The sequence below is a fragment of the Papilio xuthus genome, unplaced genomic scaffold (assembly GCF_000836235.2).
Source record: "Papilio xuthus unplaced genomic scaffold, Pxut_1.1 DF828780.1, whole genome shotgun sequence".
Classification (NCBI taxonomy): domain Eukaryota; kingdom Metazoa; phylum Arthropoda; class Insecta; order Lepidoptera; family Papilionidae; genus Papilio; species Papilio xuthus.
In genome coordinates, this window is record NW_013529869.1 from 240,420 (window position 1) to 267,627 (window position 27,208).

General features: G+C 38.4%; 1 protein-coding gene across 3 annotated transcripts in view; it reads right to left on the bottom strand.

Annotated features, from left to right (window-relative positions):
* Window positions 1–27,208, bottom strand: part of Eip75B (Ecdysone-induced protein 75B) — an 84,575-nt gene that overhangs the window by 13,899 nt on the left and 43,468 nt on the right. Inside the window, exon 1 of one of the 3 annotated variants that reach the window (XM_013326737.1) lies at window positions 2,261–2,597. The exons of the other annotated variants lie outside the window; for them this stretch is intronic. Within the exon in view, the coding sequence (XP_013182191.1) occupies window positions 2,261–2,360 (100 nt within the window). The 5' untranslated portion in view covers window positions 2,361–2,597. Of the gene's footprint in view, window positions 1–2,260; window positions 2,598–27,208 lie in introns of those variants that run through there. 3 annotated transcript variants of the gene reach the window in all.

The following is a 27,208-nucleotide window of genomic DNA, read 5'->3' on the forward strand; positions in this document are numbered from 1 at the left end:
CCGTGTAATGGTCCGGGAGCGTGCGGGGCGCGGGCGGGGGCAGAGAAGTCGATCAGGAAACGGGTTCGTGCGCTCCCCGGCCGCTCTCACTTTCCCCTTGCGTTTGTTTATTTGTTAAGGGAGCGAGCGCGGCCTTTCGGATAGTACTTTCTATTTCTGGCGCGCACCACTGGCGGCGGGTCGACGCACGCCGCCGCGGTCGCTTTCTATGGTGTTACTTTCTTTTTTCAGATGCATCATATGGCCGCGGGCTCATCTCGCTAGCTAGCTGCGCGTGCGCACAGGACGGCCAGAGGGGACGAGCACGCGGCGGTGGGGCACACAATGGAGCAGGGAAAGCGTTGCGAGACGTAACTAGTGCAATTGCAAAGAATCGGTGGCGTGCAGCCATTTCTCCTCGTGTGATGCAACACGAATTATTTTTTCTCTAATCGACGCGTGCGAGAGCCGCTAGTTAGTTAGTTACGTCAATTAAGAGGCGAGGAAAGTGTGCGAGAAAGTATCCACGTAACGACACGGCACGTCGCCTCGCCCGCCCGAACTGTGTCACGGTGAACCAAGTTTGTAAATAATTAGCTTTTAGCTATCATCCACATATTTAAAACATACGTAATCACGTTCTAATATTGTTTCCTAGTCAACGGGCACGTCCGCCGTGCTTATTTCTATAATAATAACATAGCAAGTTTCTCTGCCAAGTCGCAGCCTCGTTTTACGTTATTGGCAACCTTTCTTTTGCATATTGTGACGTAGGAGACAAGAAATTACTGTACGTACCTAGTTATAATATTCATAAAACATGAAAATTATTTAAATTTACGAAATGTCTGTTTGAAAAATTAAAAATGATGACTATAAATAGAACTCTACCAATGAACTATAACACGCCTTAATTTCCTGCCCTTGCATCTCTTTTAAATTTCAATGTCAAGTTAATAGTACATATTAAAAAGTAAATTAATTTATACATCGTACATGTATAATGATAGAAGAAAATAAGTGTAATCTAAACACGAAGTGTCGTGAGCTAACTGGAGAAACGAGCTATGAGAGAAAAGTAAAAGTGGTTGTGGCGAGACAGCTGGTTGCGCGTCACTAACCCCCCTCCGCATACCCCGCACCTCCCCGCTGTCACGACGCCCGCAACAAATATCAACAACTAGCTGTCGCCCGCGACCCTGTCCGCGCGGTATTAAAACAAACTTGAATACTAACATATGTGTTCCATATTAAAGTTCTATATCTATGTTGAATTGAGATGCCTTCAAACTAACATCCATACATCCAAACATTCACATTTATATAAGCTCGATACGCTCAAACAAACATGTAAAGAATAACCGTCAACTCTTTTGTTATCAATAAAAAAGTTAAGAATACCGAGTGAAAATAATCAATAACACGATAAGATCATTAGCGAAATCAATTCGTAGTCACCCCATTCTCACCAGGGTACTTACATCATTAATTGTACAACGTATTTCCTGCAAAGGGTTTTTAATTGTTTTCTGTCAAACCCTTCCATACATCCATCATACATTCGTTCTGCCGACGTTCAATTCCACTGTAACACAATTAACTAAAACCCTTCAATCGAATTTAACAGAATTATTTGTCGTGAAATATTAATGATTGTTGAACACATGTACTAAATGAGAACTGTCTTTAGTAAAAATATTGATAATAATATTCAATAGAAAGTTTTACAATACTCAATCACAATTTTTTTATATATATATTCAGCTATTAAATATTTACAGTAAATAAATAATTGGGTCATTTTTGAATGTCATAATGGTAGACAGCACTATAGTTTTTGGCTCATTTCTTTAAAAAATACTGGCTAATTAAAAAATACTTATCACCCTAAAATTACGTAATAAATTAACATAAGAAATCTCTAATCGTAAAAAATTATATATTATTTACCTAGTATAATATACATTGCACAAACATTAACTACCATTATATAAAAAATATCATAAAATAGTATCCACATTAATGTGTCCACAAATCCACATTACATGGTATAAAAAATTAAAATAAAAAAATATAAAACAGCACTTCACTATAGGTATGATACCTAAAAATTGTAAACAAAATATTGTTTACTGTTTGTCCTTCATTACCAAATGTGTGTCGCGGGTCGCAGCATAGTCTACTTTTAAAATTTCTACCTATAAAACCATTTGTTTACATCGGTTGTTTATCCTGTACTGATGGCTGGTAGGCTGGGGCGATGGAGGGAAAAGAGGCATACCTATATGAAGTTCTGGTTCTCTCTCGGTGTGCACCGGACCCATCATATTGTCCGTAGGTGTCGGCGTTTCGTAACGCCCGTAACTGCTGTCCGGAGACATCACTTGAGTCAAAATAATCTAAAACTAAACAATCCTCTTATCCACTTCACAACACGTAAGCCACATTCGAGCCAGTGGGCTCGGAGACACGGGCGTCCTGCGCGCTCTGCTACTGAATATAGGACAGGAGTGCATGGGCCGAGGCGCGCGGCCGCAACTCGCCGAGAATGAAGGTCGCTCGTGTCGCGTATATCGCCGCACGCGCCGCGTGCACTTCGCTCGAGCTCGATCGACGAACTGAGCTCTTGCCGCGCGCACTCGCGATCGCGGCAACGCAAGCCTCCCCTTAAGAGTGAAAGTCTGCAAAAAGATCACAGCTCCGCGCGATACGATCGCTTCGGCGACGACGCGGCAGACTACGAGCGAATATCGCCTTTATGCGCTCGCGAAGCCCGTCGGTCTGAGCTTGAGCGCGAGCCTCGGCGCGCTTCGAACTCCGGTCCCCGAGGTCATTGCCGCGCCCGCGAGGGACCAATGAGAGAGGCGCGCGGACGAGCGCGGCGAGCCATTGGAGGACCGGCGGCCCGCTCCCCGCGCCCGCTCCGCACCGCTCGCTCGAGTTCGAAGACCTGAACCTTGCGAGCGCTCGCGGCCAAGGTCGTGCGAGAGCGGCGCCGAGCGAGGGCCCGCCGCGCGCCTGAGCAGGACGCAGCCGCGCGCGCGTTGCGTCACACCACCAAAATATTTTTGGTGATGGAACGCGAGTGAACTTGAACACGAAATCGAGCTAATGGATGGCGAGCGCTGTGTAGGTCGCCGCTGCGCGTGACGGAGTGACCCGCAGCCCGCTTGCCCGCTTGCCCGATTCCCTCCAGCCGTCGTCGCTGCCGCACACTTCCGGGATATCACACACAAATGTTTACACACAATTTCCTCTTAACTTCTAAAACAGTTGCAACATTATTGCCTCATTACAATGGAATGTAACTGTTAATCTGGTAGAAGTCAGTCATAAATCAACAGCAATTTCTTTTATATAACTTATATAGGTATACTTATTGTTCTTACATCAGTTAATTAAGAACTATGTTCTAAGTATGTGTATGTATTTAATTACGTTTAGAGCTATATATCATTACTTAATGAAAATTCAGACGACCCAATTACTATACCGATGATGATGAAATAATAGCACCCCACATCCTCTCCGTACGTGTATGAACGTATTGATAAACAAGGTCTTTATACTTATAGGTGGATAGCTATAAACACAAATGATTTAATTTTATATAACATCCCAGCTGAATACAACATTGAAATTTTTATCTAAATGGTTACAAGATAGAGTCGAAGTTCGTTTGAATCAAGACTTATTTATACGAGATAAAGCCGTGCGGGCGGTGGGCGTCGAGGCGGGTGAATGACCTGGAAATTTTGGCGCAGGACGGTCAAGGCCACCGGCCGCTCTGCGCCACTCCACTCCACTCTCAATAAATTCCTCTAATTTTGATTTATTATTTTGCATATAGTGCCAAAAGTTATGTCAAAGAATACTCTTGTATTATAATAATATTATTATTACGAATGCATGAAATTGATCAACGTGTTGTTTACAAGTTTAAGATAATTGGAACGTGTCAGTTAATTTCAAATAACATTTTTATTTCATCGATAAAATTTTGTGAAAACGCTTCATCTTTTACTTTTCAGGGTTCCGTACCTCATAGGAAAATAACGGAACCCTTATGGGATCACTTTGTTGTCCGTCCGTCTGTCTGTCAAGACCTTTTTTAATTTATAAAAACACATTTGTAAATATAATAGGTGCAAAAAGTTGGGAGAACTCTTAAAAAAAACTTTTCTATATTTTGTACGTTTTATATCAAAATAATTGAATTAATTTTTTACAAGTTATATGTCAAATTGTTAAACGTACAAAAATATTTAATTGCCAGTATTAACCCTTTTTAAAAAACACTATAGCTTAAAAACATCCAGAAGGCTTCGTCTGTTGACAATTGAAAGGTGTTCATTGGTTTTTAGTTTCCTTTTTTTGCTTGAATTCCAACATTTTCCCTTTTTATTTCTGGAGGAAGTTGTCGAAAAGGCTTCGCAAATATCCTCCCAGTGTCAGCTTTGGAAAATTAATAAAAAATTTTGATAACAGTCCTTCCTACTTCTCAATCTTGTTTTTACAAGATTGAGTAAACTTTTGCATTCAGATATACTAAAAAAAATTACAAATAAAAAAAAACTTAAAAATATATATTATAAATTTTGTATCATAAAAGAATCACAGAAGTATAATTGCAAATTGAACTGCGACCTTTCGTACCCGAAACCATTATGATATTGTCGGTCCACTTTTTACTATTATTTCCGTATAATAAATGATGTTTTTGATTTATTTAACTGATTATCTTGACAACCGTTGTTGTGAAGATTTACTTTTTTTACTTTTAAATGTTATATATGACTTACGAGGAAGTGTTCCGACCAGAGCTATATTCTAAGACAAATCACTAGCCATAGAGATGATTGTTTTATACATGTATAATATTTTTTTTCCAATAAAAGCACTTTTTTCGCCTTACCTTAGTACCCTGGATTAGGTATCTACAGGTTATAAATCTATATTATTAGTATTTACTTTGGTACTAGTAAAAATAATTTATAGGAGAAAAACAGCATGTTAAAAATGTCGTAATTTTTTTTTACACTTTTGTTAGAACATAATATTCGAGTTTATAATATGTATTAAAATGATTCATCAATTATTTTCACGTATTAATTTCGCAATAATTGAACAATAAAAAATTACGCGACATATGTTTTAGATGAATGTTAGGTAAAAGTATGAACTCAATTTTTTTTTTCACTTCCTTCCGTTGCCCTAACTTTTTTATACTGTGCGAATATCAAATTACACGGTTGTTTGTTGTCATATTTCATGCGATAAACGAATCTATGTAATTACAATAAGGTTGATATTTGCTTGGGTATATTTAAAAACGTAGCGAAAGTCGTCAGCCGGTGGCCACATGTATTTTCGTATTGTTCCCTGTGACCACAACTAAAGGGATCGCCTCACTTTTGATGATCTCGATCGATAGCACCTAGTTTTTTTGGCCGTATCAAAAAGTGTACACTTAAGGCCATACTGTTTGCAATTTAGGAGGCTTCTTTTTTTCCGCGTCCGGATTAAACTATCGTTTTTTAGATCTGATGCCAAATTGCGTCAGACGTTCAGTATTTTTTACTTTCCGCTTTATAACCCTATACTTTTTTGATAAAAATTGTTTTCTGACAGAAATACTTCTTAAATCCTAAAAATCTAAACCAAAGTAAAATACCAATTCACATAATTTTTTTTTATTGTTTTTTTTATCCAACAATAACCGCTAACTGACCGTTTACCGGCAGTCTACTTCATGACAGCTCATATTACATTCAAATAACTTAATACAAACGTTTATATGAATAACTACGATTATGACCTCTAAAATATTGTATGGTCGTTAACAACCGCTCAAAACGACTTTTGTAACAATATAACAAATATAATGAAGGGGCCCGACGTCCTTCTCAATCGAAGGACAATGGGGGCGAGTGTACCCGTACCCAATTTTACAAACGAAGTAACACTGTACTTCAAACAATCCATTATCCAGACCATAAATTAATTTTACAACACCATCGTTCACAGAATGTGGTCAAGGCACGTTTTTACGACTGCCAACCGCAAGGAAGTGAACACATTTAAAAAAAAAAGGAATTAGGTCAAACTTTGTACGTCCAATGTTACCTGGAATGTAGGTCGAGGTTGTTAGCGAAACTGGATATTGTTAAGTTTGTAAATTACATGACCAAGTAATTCTAACCTAAAAGAATTTTATAACAACTCCACAAAATTAAAGTTACACCTACATTTGTCATTATGGTAATAATAATCGTTGTATACAAATGTTATATAAACATAAAATGTAAATTGATAACCATTACGTGGTTACCATACGTAGTTTAATGCATTTACAACAGCGTGTTGTGATCAGCTTTTAAAAACAGGCATATAATCCTATAAATTTAACGAGGTACAACATTATTTTAGGTTATTATTTAAGACAGTACGAGTACACGGTTAACGATGATCAAAGTTGAAATAAAAAAAAACCGCAATAACAGAGTTGGCAATTTCGCAGAAGTGGCTCGCGTCGCCGTGGGCAGTGGACAGCGGGCAGTTCAGTCGGACGCCGAATGTTCGCGGCGCGGTCAAGGTCCCGCTCCAAGCCGGTTGTGATGCGCAAAACATAATACCTCAGTCCCCAAGTACGCTGTTGTAATTGTATGTATGTACTTATGTTATGTGTTATGACGCATTATTAATACCAAGTTTACCTAATATTTTAATTATTTTACTTTGATCGTCACCGAAGCATTGTAATAGGGATATTTAATTTTAGGCCTTACAGACTTATTTACCTTATATATGTGGGGAAAGTGTCTCTGCAAATGTACTATTTTTGTTATATTTTTTTAAACAAATATTGTAAATAGTTAAATAAAATATCAAAACATAACAACAATTGTAAACCATCTTGATGGCAGTTTTTGTTGAAGTGACGAAGAATTAATTCAATGATTCCATATCCACTTTACAAGCAAAAAATTTGGACATTGTAAAGTACGAAAGAATACCAAATGTGTACCCGAATGGCTTGACAAATAACAAATTGTTGATGATATTTCAGGCTGTTTTTCAACTAAATCCGATGACAGGGGAGCGAAGAGCGGCAAGATTCGCGGCGGAGTGAGGTCAGCACGAGTCAATTACCCCGCGGGCTGCGACACCGCCTCGCCTCCGAAGCACGTTGCTCGAACACATGCCACAAGCAACGAATTTTGGCTTTGTTTTATTTTTTAACGAAAATTCAGCCCGCACATACTGGCCACATATAAAAATCCATCTTAAATGTTTAAATGTCAGTAATTTAAATAAGGAATTTTAAAATACAGACATTGTTTATGCTTTGTTATGACAAACAAGCTGTCGCCCACTACTCCGTCCGCACGAAATAAAAAAAGAACTAACTTAGTAGCCTACGTGTTCTTCCAGACTATGATCTACATCTGCGCCAAATTTCATCGAGATCCTTTAAGCCGTTCTGAAGATAACTTCTAACAAACATTCATTCATCCATGCATCCAAACATTCGCATTTATAATATTAGTAAGATTAACTTGTGAGGTAATGCAAGCAAATATTATTAATTTGTCCATATTTTTTTGTACACTGTACAAAAACCTTACCGTGACATCATTGGGTTTAGGTTCCATGTTTTTGCGCACTATAAATAATAACAAACTCGTGTAATCATGACCGTCAATGTTTCAAATTAAAAATATTTACATACATAATTGTAGATGTTTAATTCGACCAACTATTATTTAATCTGTTGTTTCATGTTTCTTATTATAACCATTATATTATAACTACCAAACCATTTGTATAAAGTAGGTACGATTTAGTGCAAAGCCCTCATTCAGGAGTTCTCTTAGTCAAGGTCTAAGTAATTACATAGTATGGGGCATAATTAGGACTCTTAGCTGGTTGATGCCTATAGTGTTATATGTATTTGTGGCCAGGCGAGGTTGTTTGTCAGCTTATGCCTATCGTCTATTAGTGAATAAGCGAGCGAGTCACCGGGGCCGTGTGATCCGGACGCGCTGAATCGCCCCGACCTCGTCTGATTCGGCAACCCGTGCCAAGGCCAAGGCCAATTGGACGGGTGCGCTCAATTAATAGCTCCACAGCTAGGGTTGTCACAAACAGATATTACTACTCGATCAATATACCATTTCCGCATTTTTCTATCGATGTTTTTGTTTATAAAAATGATGATGCTTTGTATACGAGACAAGGGATTGATTTATAAAATTTACCAGAACAGTAAATCAGATATCTGATTACCTTGCTGTTATAATTTGATTGTCGTTTTTAGTGATATTTATCAAAAAAGAAAAAGATTTTTCATCTTATCGTCACTAGATTCAAATAAGATAGCTATCACTCTCCGCTTTGCTAGTGACATGCGGCAAGGGACAATATTTCAATGATAAAAATGTTTTTTTTGCAGCTCAAATTATTTGACAACAATTCAAAATATTCTGTTATTGTGTGGACCCAAAATTTATTACGCCGTTTCCTCTTAAAGTAGAAATATATAATCTATTAATGAAGTCTAATTTATTAATAAGCACATGACCTATGATGTAAATAAAAGTAAATTTAATAAGAACATGTTAACGCTTGCCCGGAAGTGAATCTTAAATTAAGCTATATATATCACAAATTTGAATAAACGTTTAGCCGACGAACGAGCGGCCCCATCAGCGGCCAGTGTAGGAGCATTTCCTCGTTCGTGTCGGTACGTGTCAATGCCAAATCGTACCGAATTAACCGCAATGTCACAGCCGTCAAGGCAACTAACTACGACTCGGGGAAACCTAAATCTTTATATATCAAAATATTAGGTTTATTCTAAACATTAAATCTAATTTTAACACAATTAAAATAACATGTCTTTCATAATTCGTTCTGTAAGAATATTAATATCTCATCAGTTGCTTTAGAATAATCAATGCGATATCGCGCAATGGCAAATATATCCGCAACAAATGCATTTCACAATCAGAGTGCCAATCGCTTGGCTCCAACTTGCCTTGATATTTACACTATAAGAAGACTTCCTGCTCCCGACAAAGGACGACCGCGAACTATCTACACTGACGCCGACACTCTAGACAGTTCACCATTTACGAAGACACGAGGAGCCGTGAAAAATAGGAATTAGATTAGTAAGAGTATAAATGCATTCCAATCTATTATCTACGAACCGAAACAAAATTGAACGCGAACAAGCCAACTAGAGCATTGAAGTCGGGTATTGGCGCAAAGATCTAGAGGCGAGAATATAAAAGCTACGTGTTGCAGTGAGGCAGCAGGCGAGGAGTGCGGCGTGCGCTAATCAGAGCGGCGCGAACGAATCCCCGCTGATGATGCACCTCGTTGTATAATCTGTTGCGCGGCCGCGTGTTCGCGCCGACATTACGTGTCGACACCTACCAAGCAAATAAACACGCTGCACGTCGCCGCACGCCGCACACACACGTCGCACTTCGCTACAAGAAAGAACTCCGTATTGATTTCCTAGTGTTACATTTACTCGGCCTCATTAACCACCGATAACGAGTTGTGATCGCTTTTTCTATAATTTCTTATCAATTTCATTAACCTAATTGAATATTAAGTATTGACGACTTCGCGATTGAACGACTATTAAAGAGTTTCCCGAATCGTGTCCCCAATATGTCGAATTTCTAGCGAACGTCACATTATACAGATGTGGCCCCATTTTATGTGGCACCCGCCAAAACCCGTGCGCGCGAAAATCACCGACCGACTTCATCTCGAACTGAATACATTTTGATTAGCGCATCGACAAGTGGCAAGGAAAAGTTTCCGTATAAACAAAAAAAAAATAGGTAATTATAACATATTTATATCGTCCGGGCGGTCGTGATATTACAGGTGTGATATCACTGGTCATAATTGTGGTAATGTGGATTGCGATGACGCGAGAGGGGACTGTGCGGGCAGCGGGCGGCAGGGCATCGGCGGAATATTGCGCAGCATTCGCTCCTGAAAACGTGTCGGAAGAAAGTTCACGGCCGCACATTGACGCCACCACCTGCCGCCCCGGCGCCCGCACGGTCCCCTGCCCCGCCCGCCGCGCTCTCGCGCCCACACTGATAAGCCCCATCCGACATTTATTGCCAACTCGGTATAACCTCCATCACGGGTCCAGTTAGTTTTAAGTACGTTGTAAAGTGTCCACCTTAAACATTTTGTTTACCCTATTTTACACGGTGGAACCGTTAAACGTTATTACAATTTAACTACATATCTGTTGTAGTTTAAACAAATTTACTTGAACAGATAAAATTATAATAGACCAATTACAATATCGTCAGATCGTTAATATAAAACTACGGTTCCAAACTTAAGTTAAATTCTTTATGAATTGATGATGCAAAAAATACTATTGTAATAATAAGGCAAATTGAATTAATCACATTATTAATAATTAAATAAGAAACGAAAGAAACGGTAAAAAATAAATGTAAATTTTTTAATTAATTTCTGAAATCAAATCAAAATCCTACTTGAATAGTTTACTTTAGAAGTGCCAATATAATACTATTTGTCAGTTGAGCTAGGTGGCTGGGTGTCTAGGTGGGTAGGCTAGGCGGCTAGGCGGCTAGGCGGCTGGGCGGGCAGGGGACTAGGGGGGTACGCGTGGCCTTGGCGGGTGCGTTAACCGCGCGGCGCGTGTACGCCGCGCCGATAATTTCGGCAGTTGCGAGTCTACTGACCCCATGGTCGTTGTTTGCGACGCAAATGATCCTTGACTTTATTTAAATCATCTTCTTCGGCTTACCATTGAAATAAACATATTTCTATATGTTGAAAGTCTATGAGCTTTTTGAGTTTCAAATGTATCGTAATTTTGTGAGAACATCGTAAACAAGACAAGCTAATAAAATCATCTGATCAAAGTATTTTGATACTTATGTCGAGTTTAAAGTTTTGATTTGGACATTGATGTTTAACCGAAATTATCGGTATAGGTACCCATGTAACTTTGATGGAATAAAATTATGTACTTGGTGGACAGAAGGGACAATAAATCACAATAGATTACTTATGCCTTAGTAGGTTTTCATATTTTTGACAGAAATAAATGGCGTAGCAGGCGATAGAGTCTCCGGGATAGATCACAGTCGTACTATATTGCTAAATCACAAAATGAGAAATAGACAAGATTGTCCTTTCGTAACAATCTTCTATATTCGGAGCAATCATAGCTTGTTTGCATTCAACGTTACTTTTATTTTTGTTTCCCTTCCCTAGTTTTCTGCCAAACTGTACTTTATTTTTAAAACAAACGTTCGCTTTTTTCGGTACATTAAAATTTGTTAAAATCCACACATATTTGTAAACAATATTCTGTGTTTATTGATGTTAAATTTATTTCTATGACTAAACAACTATATATGACAATCTATTTTTCTCGAAGTGAGAGAATGCGAAATATTATATCAAAGGTTCGGCCGCCATTTGCAGACGGAGAAAGTAATTTATTAACCAAAGCCAACTTTCATTTCATCACAAACCGGTTCCGATCATTTCTATTACATAGTGTTAATAGCGATCACGTAATATGTTATTAAAAATAATAGATAAGAGGATAAATCTCTAAAAATACGAACAAATTTGTTCAGTTTATTACAAAGAAAGTTTCAATTTAAAGTACAAATTTACACACTTCAGTAATATTTAAATACAGCACTATGTTCATTGTAAAAAATGAAAAATCTCATGTCGAATGTAATAGTAATTATCTGAATTTTTTAAGTGAATTTTGTGATATAAATTTTAGCCAATATCAAATTTATAACTCTCACATCACTCTTAACGTTATATCAGACTTGGTTACCATTTTCGGTACCCAAGTATAATTAAGCCGAAGTAATCAGATGTAAAAGTTGATGCACACAAAATAAGACTTTAACTGCACCAGTTAAGACCTATTTTAGTTAAAAATGTAAATAAAAACGACCAAAAAATATTAACAATAAAGCAGTCGTTCAACTTCAGATATGTATTATTAAAGACGAACATTTCAAAAGTGTTCATTTTGCGAATATAACGATGATGATGGTTTGGATTTTTTGGCAATCGATAATTATAGGTGTCGGTTGGCGAAGTGTGTACTTCCTTATGCCGATGCCACAGCTGGCGGTGAAACGCGACAGACGGCATCTCGTATAAAATGTGCATAGACAGACGTCATTTAGTTTTTTGGTTCCTTTTGTAGTGTATTTTTTAAGGAGGAAGAAGGCGCACGCGCACCCGCATCACGCCGCGTCGCGTGCCCCTCGTGGTTGCGTCAGACCTTTAATTATATATCCGATCTCTGTAATCTTATAGCACAACCTTCTGTTTACTTTCATTCACGTTAACTATAATGTACTTTAACTTTCTCTCCTACATACAGGAACCAATTTCCTCAATACAAGTAAAAGCAGCTTTGCTGTTCTTATTTGAAAATGTTTTTAATATTAAGAATATATCCGACTATTTACATAGATTTGTAATTGTGGTTATGTAGGTGTTATAAACGATAATTCTATGAGTGATTAGTTGATTAGTAACATCGATATTTGTCGAGGGGATCGGACAGAGTGAGCAGGCGCGGTGTCGGCGGTGTCGGCGACCGCAGTGCTCGTGCACTCAACTCGCGACCACTCGTAACGGTGCCTACTCTTGTACCACTTCGCCATTACTTTGATAAATATGCCATCGTGCTTAATACAGTTCTTCATAGCTATCTCTATTCATAACAAATTAGAATGTTAATTATGTTGAGCGCAGTCTGACTTTAAGCGAACAGTATTATAGAAGTAACAAAAACACAATGTATTAGAAGTATTGTTTTTAAGTATAGTGCGGTCCGTACCTTAGCCATGACTAATCGCATTTGAAATAAAATAGTGTGCACATTTATTAAGAGAATCGCCGTTACTAACGAGCTCAGCGTTTTTAGACTGAGTTCGAAGAAGTCCAATATAGATATAATGTGGTATTCTTCGCCAAGAACCTTTATTTTAGTTGTAAGTCGTTTACCACGTGCTTTGTATCAATAATGGTAAACAATACTATTTTATATATGGACACGACTATTGTTATATGAATTTGGTGGCTTCTGAATCATTGGTATATTTTTTTGATTGTGACCTATATTGTCATCGAATAAGAAACCAACGAATGAATTTGATGCCATGTGCAAATACAACAAAGGAACTTTAGAAAACGCAACTAACCCTTGATCCGACTTCCTTTCAATTTCAAAGTTTTTAAGATTCCAAATTTCTAAGTTTTTTACGCAAAAAAAATCGCAGGTAAGGTCTTACTATTGTTAAAAAATCGAAATTCTAAAAACGCTACCCTTTCTTTTCATCTCGGATTTCACGAACAGGTAAACTTTAACTTTTTGCCCGCCGCGAGTTGCATCTTTGTGCAAGTTTCGCGATATCCAACTCTTCTGCCGGCAAAAAACTAAATAATCGTCTGATCGGAGACCTTTTTGGAACCAAAAAAATAAAATTGAACTTTTCAAAGATGAGTTTTTTAACATCCTTTTGTTGGCGGGTTTATAACCGACGTTCCCAGATCGTCTATGCATTGTATCTGCGCTAAACGATATCGCCCCAGCTTTGCTCTTAGAAATCGTCAACCTAATGATAAAATAGCAGCGGGACGCCTCGCAATATTTTCACAATATAGTATTCACATAATTTAACTATTTATTTGGAGGTTGACATAAAACGTAAAATTACACGTTTGATGAATGTACATTAATAGAACTGTCTTTTTATTCATTTACGACTTTGGCATAAAACAGTCCTTATATTTGACTGATCTAAACTTTTTTATTTTCACAACCCCAGTATCGCCGGTTCTAGGTACGATTTTCATGTAAAGTAAAAAAGCAAAACTGCTGACGTTTTTGAGAATAAATTCTTATAATGTAAGTGACTGATTTTTTTGTAGGTGTATACTTAAAACTGCCTTAGTCCGAGTTCCGTTTTCATAACGACTTTGTGTATTTTGAATAATCGGATCGCCACACTAAATTATATAGGACGATAACAATGACCACTATCAACAAGTTTTTGCGGTCGATTTGTGTAGCGCAGCGGGACATTCGTTTTGAACCTCATTTCGATAGTTAATCGTTAGCTCTTAGTCGTAAATTTTTCTTAAATACGATTTATGTTTGTAATCGATAACAATAGAGGCGTGTAATTTGCGTAGTGTTACGTATGCACTAGACGCGTTGCATTGCGCGATCGCACGACAATGATGGTGACGGCGTAGGGCGAGCCCCGTTAGGACGGGGTGATTGACTCCACCACTGCAGCCTGGTGCATTGTGCTCTAACGAGAACGCATTACGTACAATCATAACTCTTCGCCACGACTTTACCGATACCAACAGGAAAAGATGCTCGAATCCAATCACTCACCTGAAACAAACAAAAGAATATTATAAGACAACTGTCCTTTACATATTAAAAAAATCCGTTGAAATAAATTACCAAACACCAAATTACCAAAAATCGACTTGTCTTAATTGTCAACATATTGTAAGCCATAAAATATCGCAATTTAATTAATTTTAAACCTTGTATGTTGCTAAGTTGATTTTTTTTTATATCATGCAACGTGTCGAGTATAAGACTTCGTTTTGTCGTGGCACAGGAAATGTATAGGGTCAACGCACGAAATGGTGTCGTTCACTGTTCACTGTCGAAGGTGGCTTCTGAACTCGGGCCGGTTGTCCTTGAAACCGCCACCGAAATTGCCAATCGCCGACACAAGCGAGAAAGCGCTCAGCCGTATTAATACAGCACACAATCGCGAGAAAAAACCGCCTTCAGTTAGTTCCAAATTACACATACAACTGTCGACATTGTAGGAGCAGTTTGTTAATAAATTATCTACTTCCTCAGATCATTTAAAAATCGGGTCATTATCTTACTGAACCATACAGAATTGCCATCAGATTTTATATCAAAAATGTTGTATTTTTTTATTTAAAAATGTGATAATTAATTCACTAGGTTACGGTTATAATTCTATACTATTTTCTTATTTCTTGAATAAATTAGTTTATCCAGATGGGTGGTCAAAATTGGCAAAAGTACGTGACTTGAATGTGTCAAAAATGGCAAAACGTATTGTGATAAAAATGCGTTTGCCTGTTAAGCAAGCAAGCGAGGTCGATAATAATAAAATGAACAAACGTACAATATTAAAAGTGTCGGAGCCGCGGGCCTCGGCCACTGACCGCTGCCGAATCTCAAGGTCCGCGCGCGCGCTCGCGGTAAACAAGTGACGCCACACTGCCGCAACGCAACGCGAACCGAATATTTGTGAATATGAACAATGTTCGCATGGATTACCGAATGCGTTCCCTATTCCTGAGCCTTTCAAATCAAATTGTTGAAATATTAGATTCAACTTAAATATGTGTATGAAAAAACCTAACCCGCATTGGGAAGTTTGTTTGTTTTTATCGCAAAATTTTAACGGGTTTTAAATTTACAAAAGGAAAAAATAAAATCAAAACATGGTCATTAAGTTACACATCAATTAAAACAATTTTTTTTTCAGAAAGAAGGGTAAAGCAAAAAACGACTATAATTCAAGGCCCTGTAAATATTTTTATACGAGTATTCCAATCGCTGGTGTATATAAAAGACGCAATAAGAAGCGTGGAACCTTGAATGAGAATCAACGCGGGCCGTCAAAAGTTCGATATCTTATGTAAATGAGCCGTTGCTAATACACAAGCAGTTTGAAAAACAGCCATGATCAATTACGCTGGCTGAATATTATATTTAGCAATTTCCGCAATCGTTTCCTATCAACAAGTATATACAAATGTATATACGTGTTACATTAACTTTCACCAACATATAGATATTTTAACGCCATTTACTTTCTTCATTGGTTACCTAACAGTTATGTATAGTTTTTATTCGATATACGTCGGACAAAAAAGCAAAAAATTGATGACACGGTTCTTATACTCTATCTACTTCTTCTAGTTATTTATTAGTGGTTTTATATATATTTATTTTATTTTATAATGTGTTACCATTATTAAAATTACCAAGTTAACATGTAAGAGCAATAATTAAAGTAAGTTATATAAATGTAAATTTTCAATTAAACTTGATTACTATAACACTTATACGAATCCTTGAAACATTATCAAAAGGGCTACGCAACTACGTAGCAGCTTGTGTAACTGCTACGTGGCAGGAGGTGTGGGGGAGAGGGGGGTATTGGGGAGGCTCAGTACTGTTACGAGGTCTGTGGGCAATGCGAGCGATCATGGCAATTCGGGGAAGGAGACCAACGAGTTACGAGGTCACAGAAACATTGTGATATTTGGGACGAAGGAAATTAAGTTCTACTTTTTAGTTTAATTTATGTTTCCTTTATTATAATTGTTCTATTTACTTATTATCGACATTATTTTACTTACATATTTAGTAAAATAAGATAATAAATGTTTTTTAAATAATTAAATCTGTTTTTTTTCTATAACATGGAACATTTTGGAAATGCGTTGCTACTTTACATGCGAACAAATTTATTATCAAGTTCATTGACACTTTATCGTTTTACCTTGAAGCTATCACGTTGTCTGCCGAAATATTCGCGCTGTAAGCTGCGTTTTAGGTATATTATAAAAACAAAAGGCAACTCAAGGAGATGACGTCAGAGATTATGGCACGGCATGTGCACCTGGCCGATTTAATTGGAAATAATTGGCCGATGAACCTCATACGAGGAAAGTTAATCAAGACCGTGGTAAGGTAATCTAATACCTAGGTCTTCCTGGTTCATCGAGATGTCATAGCTAAAGCGATCGGGTGTCGCGAATTAATGGGGTTTTGTAGCGAGCGGTGCGCCGCCGGCAAAGTGCCGAGCCAGCGGCGCGGTGTCGACGCCCTCGTTGAACTTTCCACTTGTTAAACTTGATTATTGATACATGGCTGCTGCTCGCCGGCTTGGGTAAACAACGTTACGTAACCAACCGCCGGGGTTTCTAAACGAGTGGAATGCACCGCGTTCTCATCGGCCCTCGCACTGCCTTCAATGTTAAACTATGCAACTACCATAGACATAAAAAACAAAATTATGGAACATTGTAAAAGTAATCTTAAATTTAAAGTATTAGTATGATAAATTAAGGAATAATTCTATTAAATTTAAAATAAAACTTTTGGCTTGATCAGTCAATGATCCAAAATATACGTACCTTATCATTTTATCTCGTATCATCATGGTTAAACCAATGTATAAAATAAGCATACAAATCTATCTCTATCCTCTAAGAATTCCCAAAGTAGCTTATAAATAGTGCAGTGTTGGTAGTTGTCAGTATAGCAACAGTCGAGTACGTTGTTACGTGTGCCATAGATCGCAAAGATAATGCGATACGCATGCGCGTCGCGTAATCGTACAGGATTCGCACGAGGATGAGTGCAGGCGATGCACCGCGAGGCGTCAGGCGGCGGTGAGGCGAGCGAGCGGGACGCACGCAGTTCAATGGTATTTGATATAGTGCACTGGAGTTCTTTAACCCCTTAGCCTACCTGCAATTCCTGCGAATGAGGCGACGTGGCCGTTGTCCCTGACTGTACCACTATCGGACACGTCACTTTTTAGGTCGCACACGCAGTACCGTCAACAAATAACGCTAGTTGTTAATCATTTTTTCATTTATATAATTTATGTAAGAACATATTGTTATGCCAACTTATCAGTTACGTTGTAACTAATATATGTTACATTTTTGTAACGAAAAGTAATTTTCAATAGGGAGTAGAGTAGGTTAAGTACCTACTCCACTAAAATTAAACTTGCTGTCGAAAACAAGAACATAGTAGGAATGTATTTTTTTTTAAATAAAGAAAAATGTTTGGTTAGTTAGTAAAGTTTTTTGCGCGTTGTTTTTGCGAACTATAGAACATAATGATGTAACCGATTGTCTTGAGATTCCAGTCACGTCGGCTGCGAGCTGACCGCATGTCAACTATAATCTAGGATTTTACAAATTCGCAGCAGGTGCGGGGTGCGGGCGAGGCGGCGGCGGGGAGGAGGAGCGGCTGTGGACTGGTTTCCGTTGTTTCGCAATAACACGGGTTCAATGACGCCTCTATACTTATAATTGGCGGTGTGTCACGATCGTACCTACGCCCCTTCACTCGCCGACTCCGCGTTGATCTTGACGATTCCCATCACGTCTCTGATGCGTAACTTCAACTCGTTAGCTGACTCGCGTCTAAGCATTCCACGATAATTAATACCAATCCACTATTAACTGCGCCACGTCACCGCAACGCGCAACGTGAAGGAAAAGTTCCAATTATTGAACTCGAAGACAATACGATGATAGTTAAGAAAGGGCAGGCGACGCCCAAATATTTACTCGTCCACTAACCTACAAAACCGATAGCGATGAAAGTAAACAGTCGCGCTCGATAAATAATTCATATACAAAATAAATACTAAAATTGTTTTGATATTGACCTCTTTACAATAATAACTCATCAAATATACAGAGACTGATTAAAGTCTACCAGTTGAATTTCTATAACTTTCAAGTCTGTGTTTTGAGTTTCATACTTCGTCGCTGTCGATGAGACGATTTCACTCTACATTATTTTAAATATCTCTTTAAACGACTGTGCCAAATAATGATTTAAACATTTGTTTTACTATTTTGATGTTTTGGAAACAAACTTTTATCTTCAACAATAACTATACGCTATATTTCCAAAAAATAAAACTGAGTTATAGTAAAAATATCAACAAATTAACGAGACTCTTTATTAGTACATTACCTTACGAATATAACAAACACATCAGTGCCAAAGTTAAACGCTTGACTAACGTAGCATGCACTGGAAACTAGCGTAAACGAACTAAAAGAAATCAACGTAACTATTTAAAATTAACTTTAGTAACAAATCATGATACTTGTGCGGGGCTACGAAAATGCCATTTACCTCATAATGTGTGCATGAGATAAAATCTGTGCAATGAAGTTCAAAAACGGTGGTAGTGAGGCATGAAAGTTGTAAAGTCGAGTGCGTGTCGAGCTGTCGAGTTGTGGTGTGGAGTCGCGGCGATGACCTCGCGCGCGAGCGACGACCCAGCGCCACCGCCAGCGCCCCTCGCGGATTCCGAACGATGTCGTACTCACAAGTCTAGGATTGAAGACATCACCTTGCATACAATACACCGTATATACCAAACTAATTGACAATACCCATACTGACAGACCAATTAAGAATAACTCTACTCCTAATTCTATTCATCGTTTATCAACAAGAACTAATAATTCATCATTGAATGATGGTGAGAAGAGAAATTCATTCATTATTAAGGACCTGACAGCACGAAAACATACGCTGGAGGAAGTTGTGTGAGCGTAGCCCAGTCTGATGTAAAAACTTTGTTTTTAGAAAGTCTCTGATCTATCTCCTTGATCCAGGATTCGGTGAATGGGTACTGTATCTGTAATTATTTAATTATTCAGTGTGGAACGAATAATAGTACTAGTCGATAAAAATGTAAACAACTTCTTTGTAAGTCCGAGTAATCGTTGTTAGTAAAACAAAGCAAGTGCAACGAATGAAAGAAAAAAGAAATTGAGCGGAATTAAGATAACATTCGATATGTAAATTCTCGAAATAACGTCCGGGTGTACTCTAGCGGGTGTCGTAAGCGGCGTGGTCGATGACTCCGAACGTTCTAGTACATCTCTGAGCGCGGGCGCGGGGTTACGTAACCGCGTGAAAGTTGACATAAACCGTACTGTTGCGCCGGTGCTTTCATGCCGTATCTACGTACGATGCACCACCGAAACTATTAAATCACTCTAATTAAAATGTATTTTCATCACCGACGACGCGCCGGTGTTAAGATTTCAGCCGGGTCAATGCCCTCGGCATCTGTATCGGCGCATCAACCGAACGCGGATTTTACTTACATCGATGTATATTCAGACTAAAACGCCACGCGATCCCCGTGTTAGTCATATGAGGAAACAAATACGATGTGGATTGCATGGTGACAGCCGTGGAATGCGCTGAAGTTTACCAGTGTCATTAGTAATCGTTTCAATACGACCGTTAGGAGGAAATTAAACAGTAAAAAATATACGCAAAATACTTTTTTAAATTAACTTGAAAATCCTAAGACAAATATATTTCTTTATAAATAACCTTCAGGTTACCATTCATGTCCTGCTTATAAAAATTATTTAGGTTACAATCTGGTGGCGAAGGTGTATTAGCGGGTGGCTAGGTGACCTAGCTATTGCCGAGACCACTTCTCTTTTAGTATTTTTATGGTTCCATATTATCCCACAAAAGTTTGCGAAGAGATTTGAACTGCATTTATACTATTGTAAATTCCTAAGCAATTGTATTTCAGATAGATTAGATTTATACCACTACCTCACCATTCGTCTATCATGAATATTGTCGCAAAATTTATCGAACTTGAAGCATATCAGCATTACAGATCGATCCGCTCCTCGCAACATTCCGCCACCCGCTCACAGCGTGGTCAACACGAAATGTCATTGTCATAACGTTATCACAATCGAGAAGTTTTTATATAACAGTGGGTCAATGTACCGAGACGGTGTTATGTTCGGCTTATCGGCACGCAGCTATCGAGCGGGCTTTGTGTGTCACTGATAATGCAGCCGTCTCCGATACGATGTTTGTATGAAACAAAGCGAGCGTCCCCAAGAAAGTGGGACCCGCGTTAACATGGAAATAGGTGAGAGAATTTTAAAATGAACACACTTTTATCGTCGATCGAGCGGAGATGTTTACTTAAGCGGGCAATGCCTCGAGACGGTGTCGAAATCTTCCTCCTGATTCAATGATAATGCAATAGTTACAGAGAATTTATTTAGTATTTTAATGCGATAGTTATCTCGTTTATAAAAAGCTAGCTGTCGCCCGAGACTCCGTCCGCGCGGATTTAAAAACCTTAATTAGTAGCCTGTATGTTCTTCCGGACTATGTTCTTAATACACGCCATATTTCATCAAGATCCGACGAGCCATTCTGTAGATACCTGCTAACAAACATTCAAATATTCCCATTTATAATATTAGTAGATTTAACCTTACAGAAATTTAATTCGACGCTTAATTCATTTCTATTGACTTGAATAATATTTTTTAAATTTTAAATAAGTTAGAGGAAAAAAATCGGCAAATTTACTTAGCTTTTTTTAATTCTATTGTGCATTATCAATGTGAGGGGCTTCATTTAACATAGATAAAAACCGATAACTTTAAAAGTAATCATAGACAACGATATAACAAATAGATAATTAAATAATAATGTCCGTGGCACGTTGAATAATAGTCACCGGTTGATAGGATTATGTTGACCACGTGCGTGCGTGGCCTTTCAGACCCCATATGCCTGTGTCAATGTACCTCCGGCGACTGACTCACCGGCTCCGCAATGTTACACGCGAATAGCGGATTATACTACCGACCCGACATCAACTTTCAGACCACCCTATTAATATAAAAAAAATGTTTACCGGAATGTTTCATTTACGGTTCTAGAACAACATTGATGCTTTAATTATCCTGAGGCTTACTGCAGACTCATTTTATTTTTCTTTTTTTTTATAACAGAAGGGGGCAAACGAGCAGCGGGAACACCAAGGTGTTCAACGACGCCCATGGACATCAGCAATACCAGAGGAACCGCAGATGCGTTACCGGCCTTCAGACAGATTGTTTTTTGATAGACTTTTGGAACTCCAAAATTACTTTAAGAATTATCGAACGATGTATAATGTCATTTGGAATACCTACTTGAACTGTTCCTACTCAAGTTAAATCACAGCTTAAGCTATTAGACCTCTGCCCATAAGTTTTGTAAAGTTGAATCAATCAGCTTTTCTGGACAGAAAAGATTTACTTCTAAAACGAATTCTTTACAATTTATTTCATCATATTATTCGTTAGTTCTAATAGATATGTAATTATCAAAAATATATTGTTCTAATAATATATCTCAGCTTTCTATTTATCTTATCCAGATTAGAGCGATAGCTCGGGTGAACGAACCTCCGAGCTGTTATTTGCACAATTGTGTTTGTAGATTCGCTTCAAGGACGGCATTTACGTCACCGGGGGTAATAGACGAGTACAAATACTCAATTAAGGCATTCTTGCCCTTATACAGTACACCGAGAGTTCATAATTCAATATTACACAAAGTAAGTCTTTATTCGTTGTGTGCGTTAGTAACGAAAGACGGAATGACGGGCTGCCGATTTACAGGTCGATGATACCGGATGATCTAATAAGGTAACGCAAACAATAATTATCCTTTTGTACAAAATTTATATAATAAGATTTTAGTCGAGAAAGTTGGACATGTACGTACAAATGACGTAGTGACAACTCAGTGTGACGCTGAAGAGAAGTGTCACTCGTGAAGCGAGCTTGCACTTGCGCGGCAAATGACAATGCAACGCGCGAGGTCATTCACTCCGCGCTACTCGCTACGACGCGCCGCCACCGCCATCCGCCACCCCACCGGCCGCACACGACCCACCCCCTCATAGATATGCTCACATACTAATTTTCTCCAAACATTGAAAGTTACGTACTACGAAAATAACTCAACACATTTTATCCCACCACTGTCCCTATTTTTATAGCGGTGCTAAATCATTAGGGGATTTTCAAACGTCTGCCACGAATCTTTTAATATGATATAATATTACACTTGGAAAAATAGTCTTATTGTATTTAAAAGAATTAATGTGTTTAAAAGAAATGGTTTATAATTAGTAGGTCGTATAAATGTTGATAATTATGGATTAAACGAAAAATAAGCAAGGGATTGCTAGAATCTATGGTATAAGAATGGTCATCAATTCAGGACGAGTCGGCGATCCTATCGGTAAGGCCGCACAGGATTGTTCTAGACTAGACCTGTACAGTTATCTAACGGCACGCAACCATTTCCTCGTTCACACATTCGCTCCGCATTGTTATTACTTATTAATTTTTGATGACTTCGTAATAACTGAGTTTGACTTCGGCCCCCCTAATGAGCTTCGCACAACTGTCTGGAGAAAGTACAGAGCACTTTACGACTCAAGTTTTTCTAGTATTCTGTACATGTACACAAAACAAAGTAGCAACACTTTTTATACAACAATTGGGCTTTAATATGGATGTTACCATACTTTATTTTTTATGGAATTTTTGGTTCTCGTGAAAACTTGGTTGATCCATTTTATTTACGTCGCGCACCTTTAGTTTTCCGGCGTAATTTTCTTTTATTTTTCTTATAAAGTTGGATAGTTTTGTAAGTGTGCGCCGTTTCGCAGAGGTTAATGATTAAGGGGCGCGGGCGTGTCGGCTACGGCTCGAGTGAGAATTAGTTTCCGCGCCACAGTTAGCCAGCCGATATAGGGGAGTCGCCGCTCGCCTCTCGCCCGTTGCCGCTCGCAGCTCGCATCGGGCGGGCAACGACCGCGGGAACTTGTAACTACATCCGCGGTGCGCGCTCCACAACGTCGCAAGTCGCAACCGCCCGCCAGCGCGCCCGCCGTCACCTCGCCGCCCGGTTGAACCCGCGCCCGGCACACACGCGCTCTTCGCACCACCGATAAACCTTACATATAATTAATGAGTTCATTTTAAAATAGAACATCACTGATTTTATAACCCGCATCGTACGTCTACTTTATCGTGTAGACTTAGTGAACCAGAAGCATCAGTTGGAAGTAATCAATTCTCAATTCTAAATGAACCGATTAAATTATTGTTTACAAATTACGTAGCTCTGAGTTTTTAGACAATGTTAGTGTCGTAACGATGTTATAGAATGAAACGTCACTTTCTCGGTTCATCAGAGTTCAATGAAGCCGTCATGTAATAGCCCTTTACCGGAAGGCGGCCTCGCGGTCGGAGAAAGGCCTGAGAAATTTCTCCGCATTACGCCATCTGTGAAGTGCTGGAATTAGCGAGCGAGCATCGCGGTGGAAATGGAAAATCGCGAGGTGCAGCAGGGCCGAGCGCCGGGCGCCGGGTGCAGGGCGCGGGCGGGGGTCGCGGGCGGCGGGCGCGGGGGGCTCGGGCATTCGCGTGCACTGGCCTATATGCAGTGCGACGACACGGCGCCGGGAGCGATGCACTCTAAGTACATAGACGTCGCGCACTAGACGCACACTCAGCCACACACCTATTTTTTTCCTTATGCAGCTGTGTAGGGCGTCGTCGAGTCTCGCTTTACAATTTCTTGAAAGGACTTTCAACGCTGAAGGAGATTGAAATACCGTCCTGTACAATAAAACAAGCCGGCTCTTTCAGCTTTGAAAAATAAGCATTCGACTAAGAAAAAAATCACCGTCTGGATTGAATGAATCGAGCGTGGCTTTAATATTTAGTTGCGGTGGCGCGGGGCGGGTTGGCGGCAGACCTGCAGTGTGCAATCCTTCGATTACAGGCTATTTGCATATAACCTAAGGCAAGGTTAATATTATAACAACCGTTCTTCAAAATAAACTTTTAAGTTCCAAATTGCGAATTTTAACAATATCTATGGGTTATTGAAAACGGATTATATAAACATTTGATACTAATGTAAACCTGATATTAATAAATGTGCCAAAACAGACTAATAATATAAAGACTAGTAGACCTCTTTTTATAAACAAATTATTGTTTAAAAAACTACTCGGCATACAAAAATGCAGTAAGAAATAAAGTGATAGTGGATGAAAGTAAAAGCCATAAAGAAAGAAAAAAAAACTTTAAAACATCGAACGAAAGCAAGATACGCTTGGTGTAGTGAGGGGCGGCGAGTCCCGACGTTACGGTGTGATTGAGGATTGTCATAGACGTAGTTTGATTGATTGTGTTGGCGGATACGTGTGAAAGTGGAACGGATGTTGCACCACAATGGAATATGCATGGAGTGCAATAGAGCGGTGTGACCGACGGCCATCGCTCGCTCCTGGCCGAGCTGTTCCGGTCTAAATACAGCCACTATCACGTCAGGCTTGACTCGTGACGTAGTTTATTACGAGTTTCGGGCACTATGGATGCCTTCGAGTTACACTAAACTAAGTAGAGTAAGAGATAGATAATTTATAAATTTGAAAAAATATTTGAAGACATGAAAATATGTATTTTAAAATTAATTTCTTTTTTTAAAATATAAAGATAACTTAGTTTATTCAGTAAATAGCTTAAAACCTTTTTGCGAAATGAAAAATATAATCTACTATTAAACTTTCTTAAAAATATAAGAAAAAGAAATTGAAAGTTAGTTTCACTAACTTTAAAGACAGAATTTGAATACAGAACCATCGAGATTTGAATACATTGTGGTGAAGCTAAACTAATGCGTTCTTTCGCGCCATAAAAAAATAAAATTACATGAATTGAAAATAAAGATCGCCAAATCAGAAATACACCATTATATTTATAAATATTTGTGTTGTAACAAAAGTTTTCATTGAAGTTTAGCCAAATTTAAAAAAAAAACAAATAAGAAAATTCACGTGTACAAAGTTATCGTTACAAAATAACAGCTACAAAACTTATCGATTATTATCAATGCGAGGTCAATGAACTCTAAGACATGACGTCATATCACTTAAATGTTATGATTTAGTTACTTACCTGTTCCGTTTGGCGGCTGTAAACTGTCACAAGTAAGTTCCATATCGGAGTAAGTTCGGGCACGGGCGCGTTCGGGGGCGGTTTGGCGCGAAAGCCGAGGTCGGCGTGCTGCCAGCGTGGGCGAGTTACGCGCATGCGTCCTAACTCACCCCATACCATATCCAGTCCTAAATTATAATTAGTACTATATATACGACTTTTTAACATAAAATACTCATTAATAGCTTAAATTTTTTATAGATGTCTACATACGTTATGTCTGGTAATCTTTTAAATTAGTCAAAATGAGTTTGTTTCTTTATGTGGCGATAGACCATTAGCAAGAAAGTACAATACATTCAAACCTCGATAAGCGAGAACTGGATAATCCAGAAAATTCTAAAAGAGAGTCATTGTCTTATGTCAACGGAAGACTTCTATAAGCGAGAAACTCGGGTAACAGAGAACCCGCTATAAGTTAGTAATATATCGCGATCCCTTGGACTCTCACTTATTTAGCTTCGACTGTACAGATGTGTCTTTTGACATCGATTTTATTAAAACAATGTGGATATCTAAAGTGAAGGGGTTCAATTTGTGATAATGGATGTTTTTACTGTCCTTTCGGACAGTGAATGGTTAATAATTTGGTATTTGTTCAAACGGCATCTGGAAAGAGCGGGTAGTTTGCTTGCGCGGGGTGGCAGGCACCCTCGCGGGTTATTTGTGGAGGTTTAAGGGTGGGATGCGGGGAGGCAGGGGTCGGCCGAGTTCACGGTCGCCGCCCTCTGCTCACCCCTGCAGCCGCCCGCTCAGCTAAGCCGGGAAGCTATTTTTAGTTGTTCGCGTTTTAATATCAGAATTTCCGAAATAAATTATATCTTTTATAATTCGGAAAAGATCGTATATAACACATTAACTTACAAAACAGTGCATTATTTTGACAGCGATGTCTGGCGGCAAATATGATGACTAATCTATTATTAACATCTTATGTTTAGGACACGTGGTTTTTGTCGCAAAACTTTTGATGGAACCTAAAAGGATATTATTTTTTATACCATTTTACAAGATAGATTCAAAGTTACCTATTTTAGGGAAATTTTGAAGAAAAGAATTCCTAATTTATCATACTGAAGTTATCTATAATCATAAGTCCGTAGTTGATCCATTATAAAGTTTGAAAGATTTTATTTTTTATTATAATATTATAAAAGTTTCATAAAAGAGAAATTGTAGTATTTGATTTATTTCCATTCACGATTATATCATGTGTTTCTTGAAGAGCTTGTTTCCAAGCAGCGCGTGTTTGGTGTTCGAGCGACATCTATCGAAATTATCAGTACCAATCTACTCAGCACCAGATGGCGCTGTTCGCTACTCTATTCTTCGTTACATTTTTGTCACTGCAAATAGAAAATATATTTCCAATGGATTGATAATATTTGTTTAGTAAGATTAAAATATATTTGTTGCATTTAAATCGCAAATTTAGATAATAATATTATTTTCCACTAAAGGGCAATAGATTTTT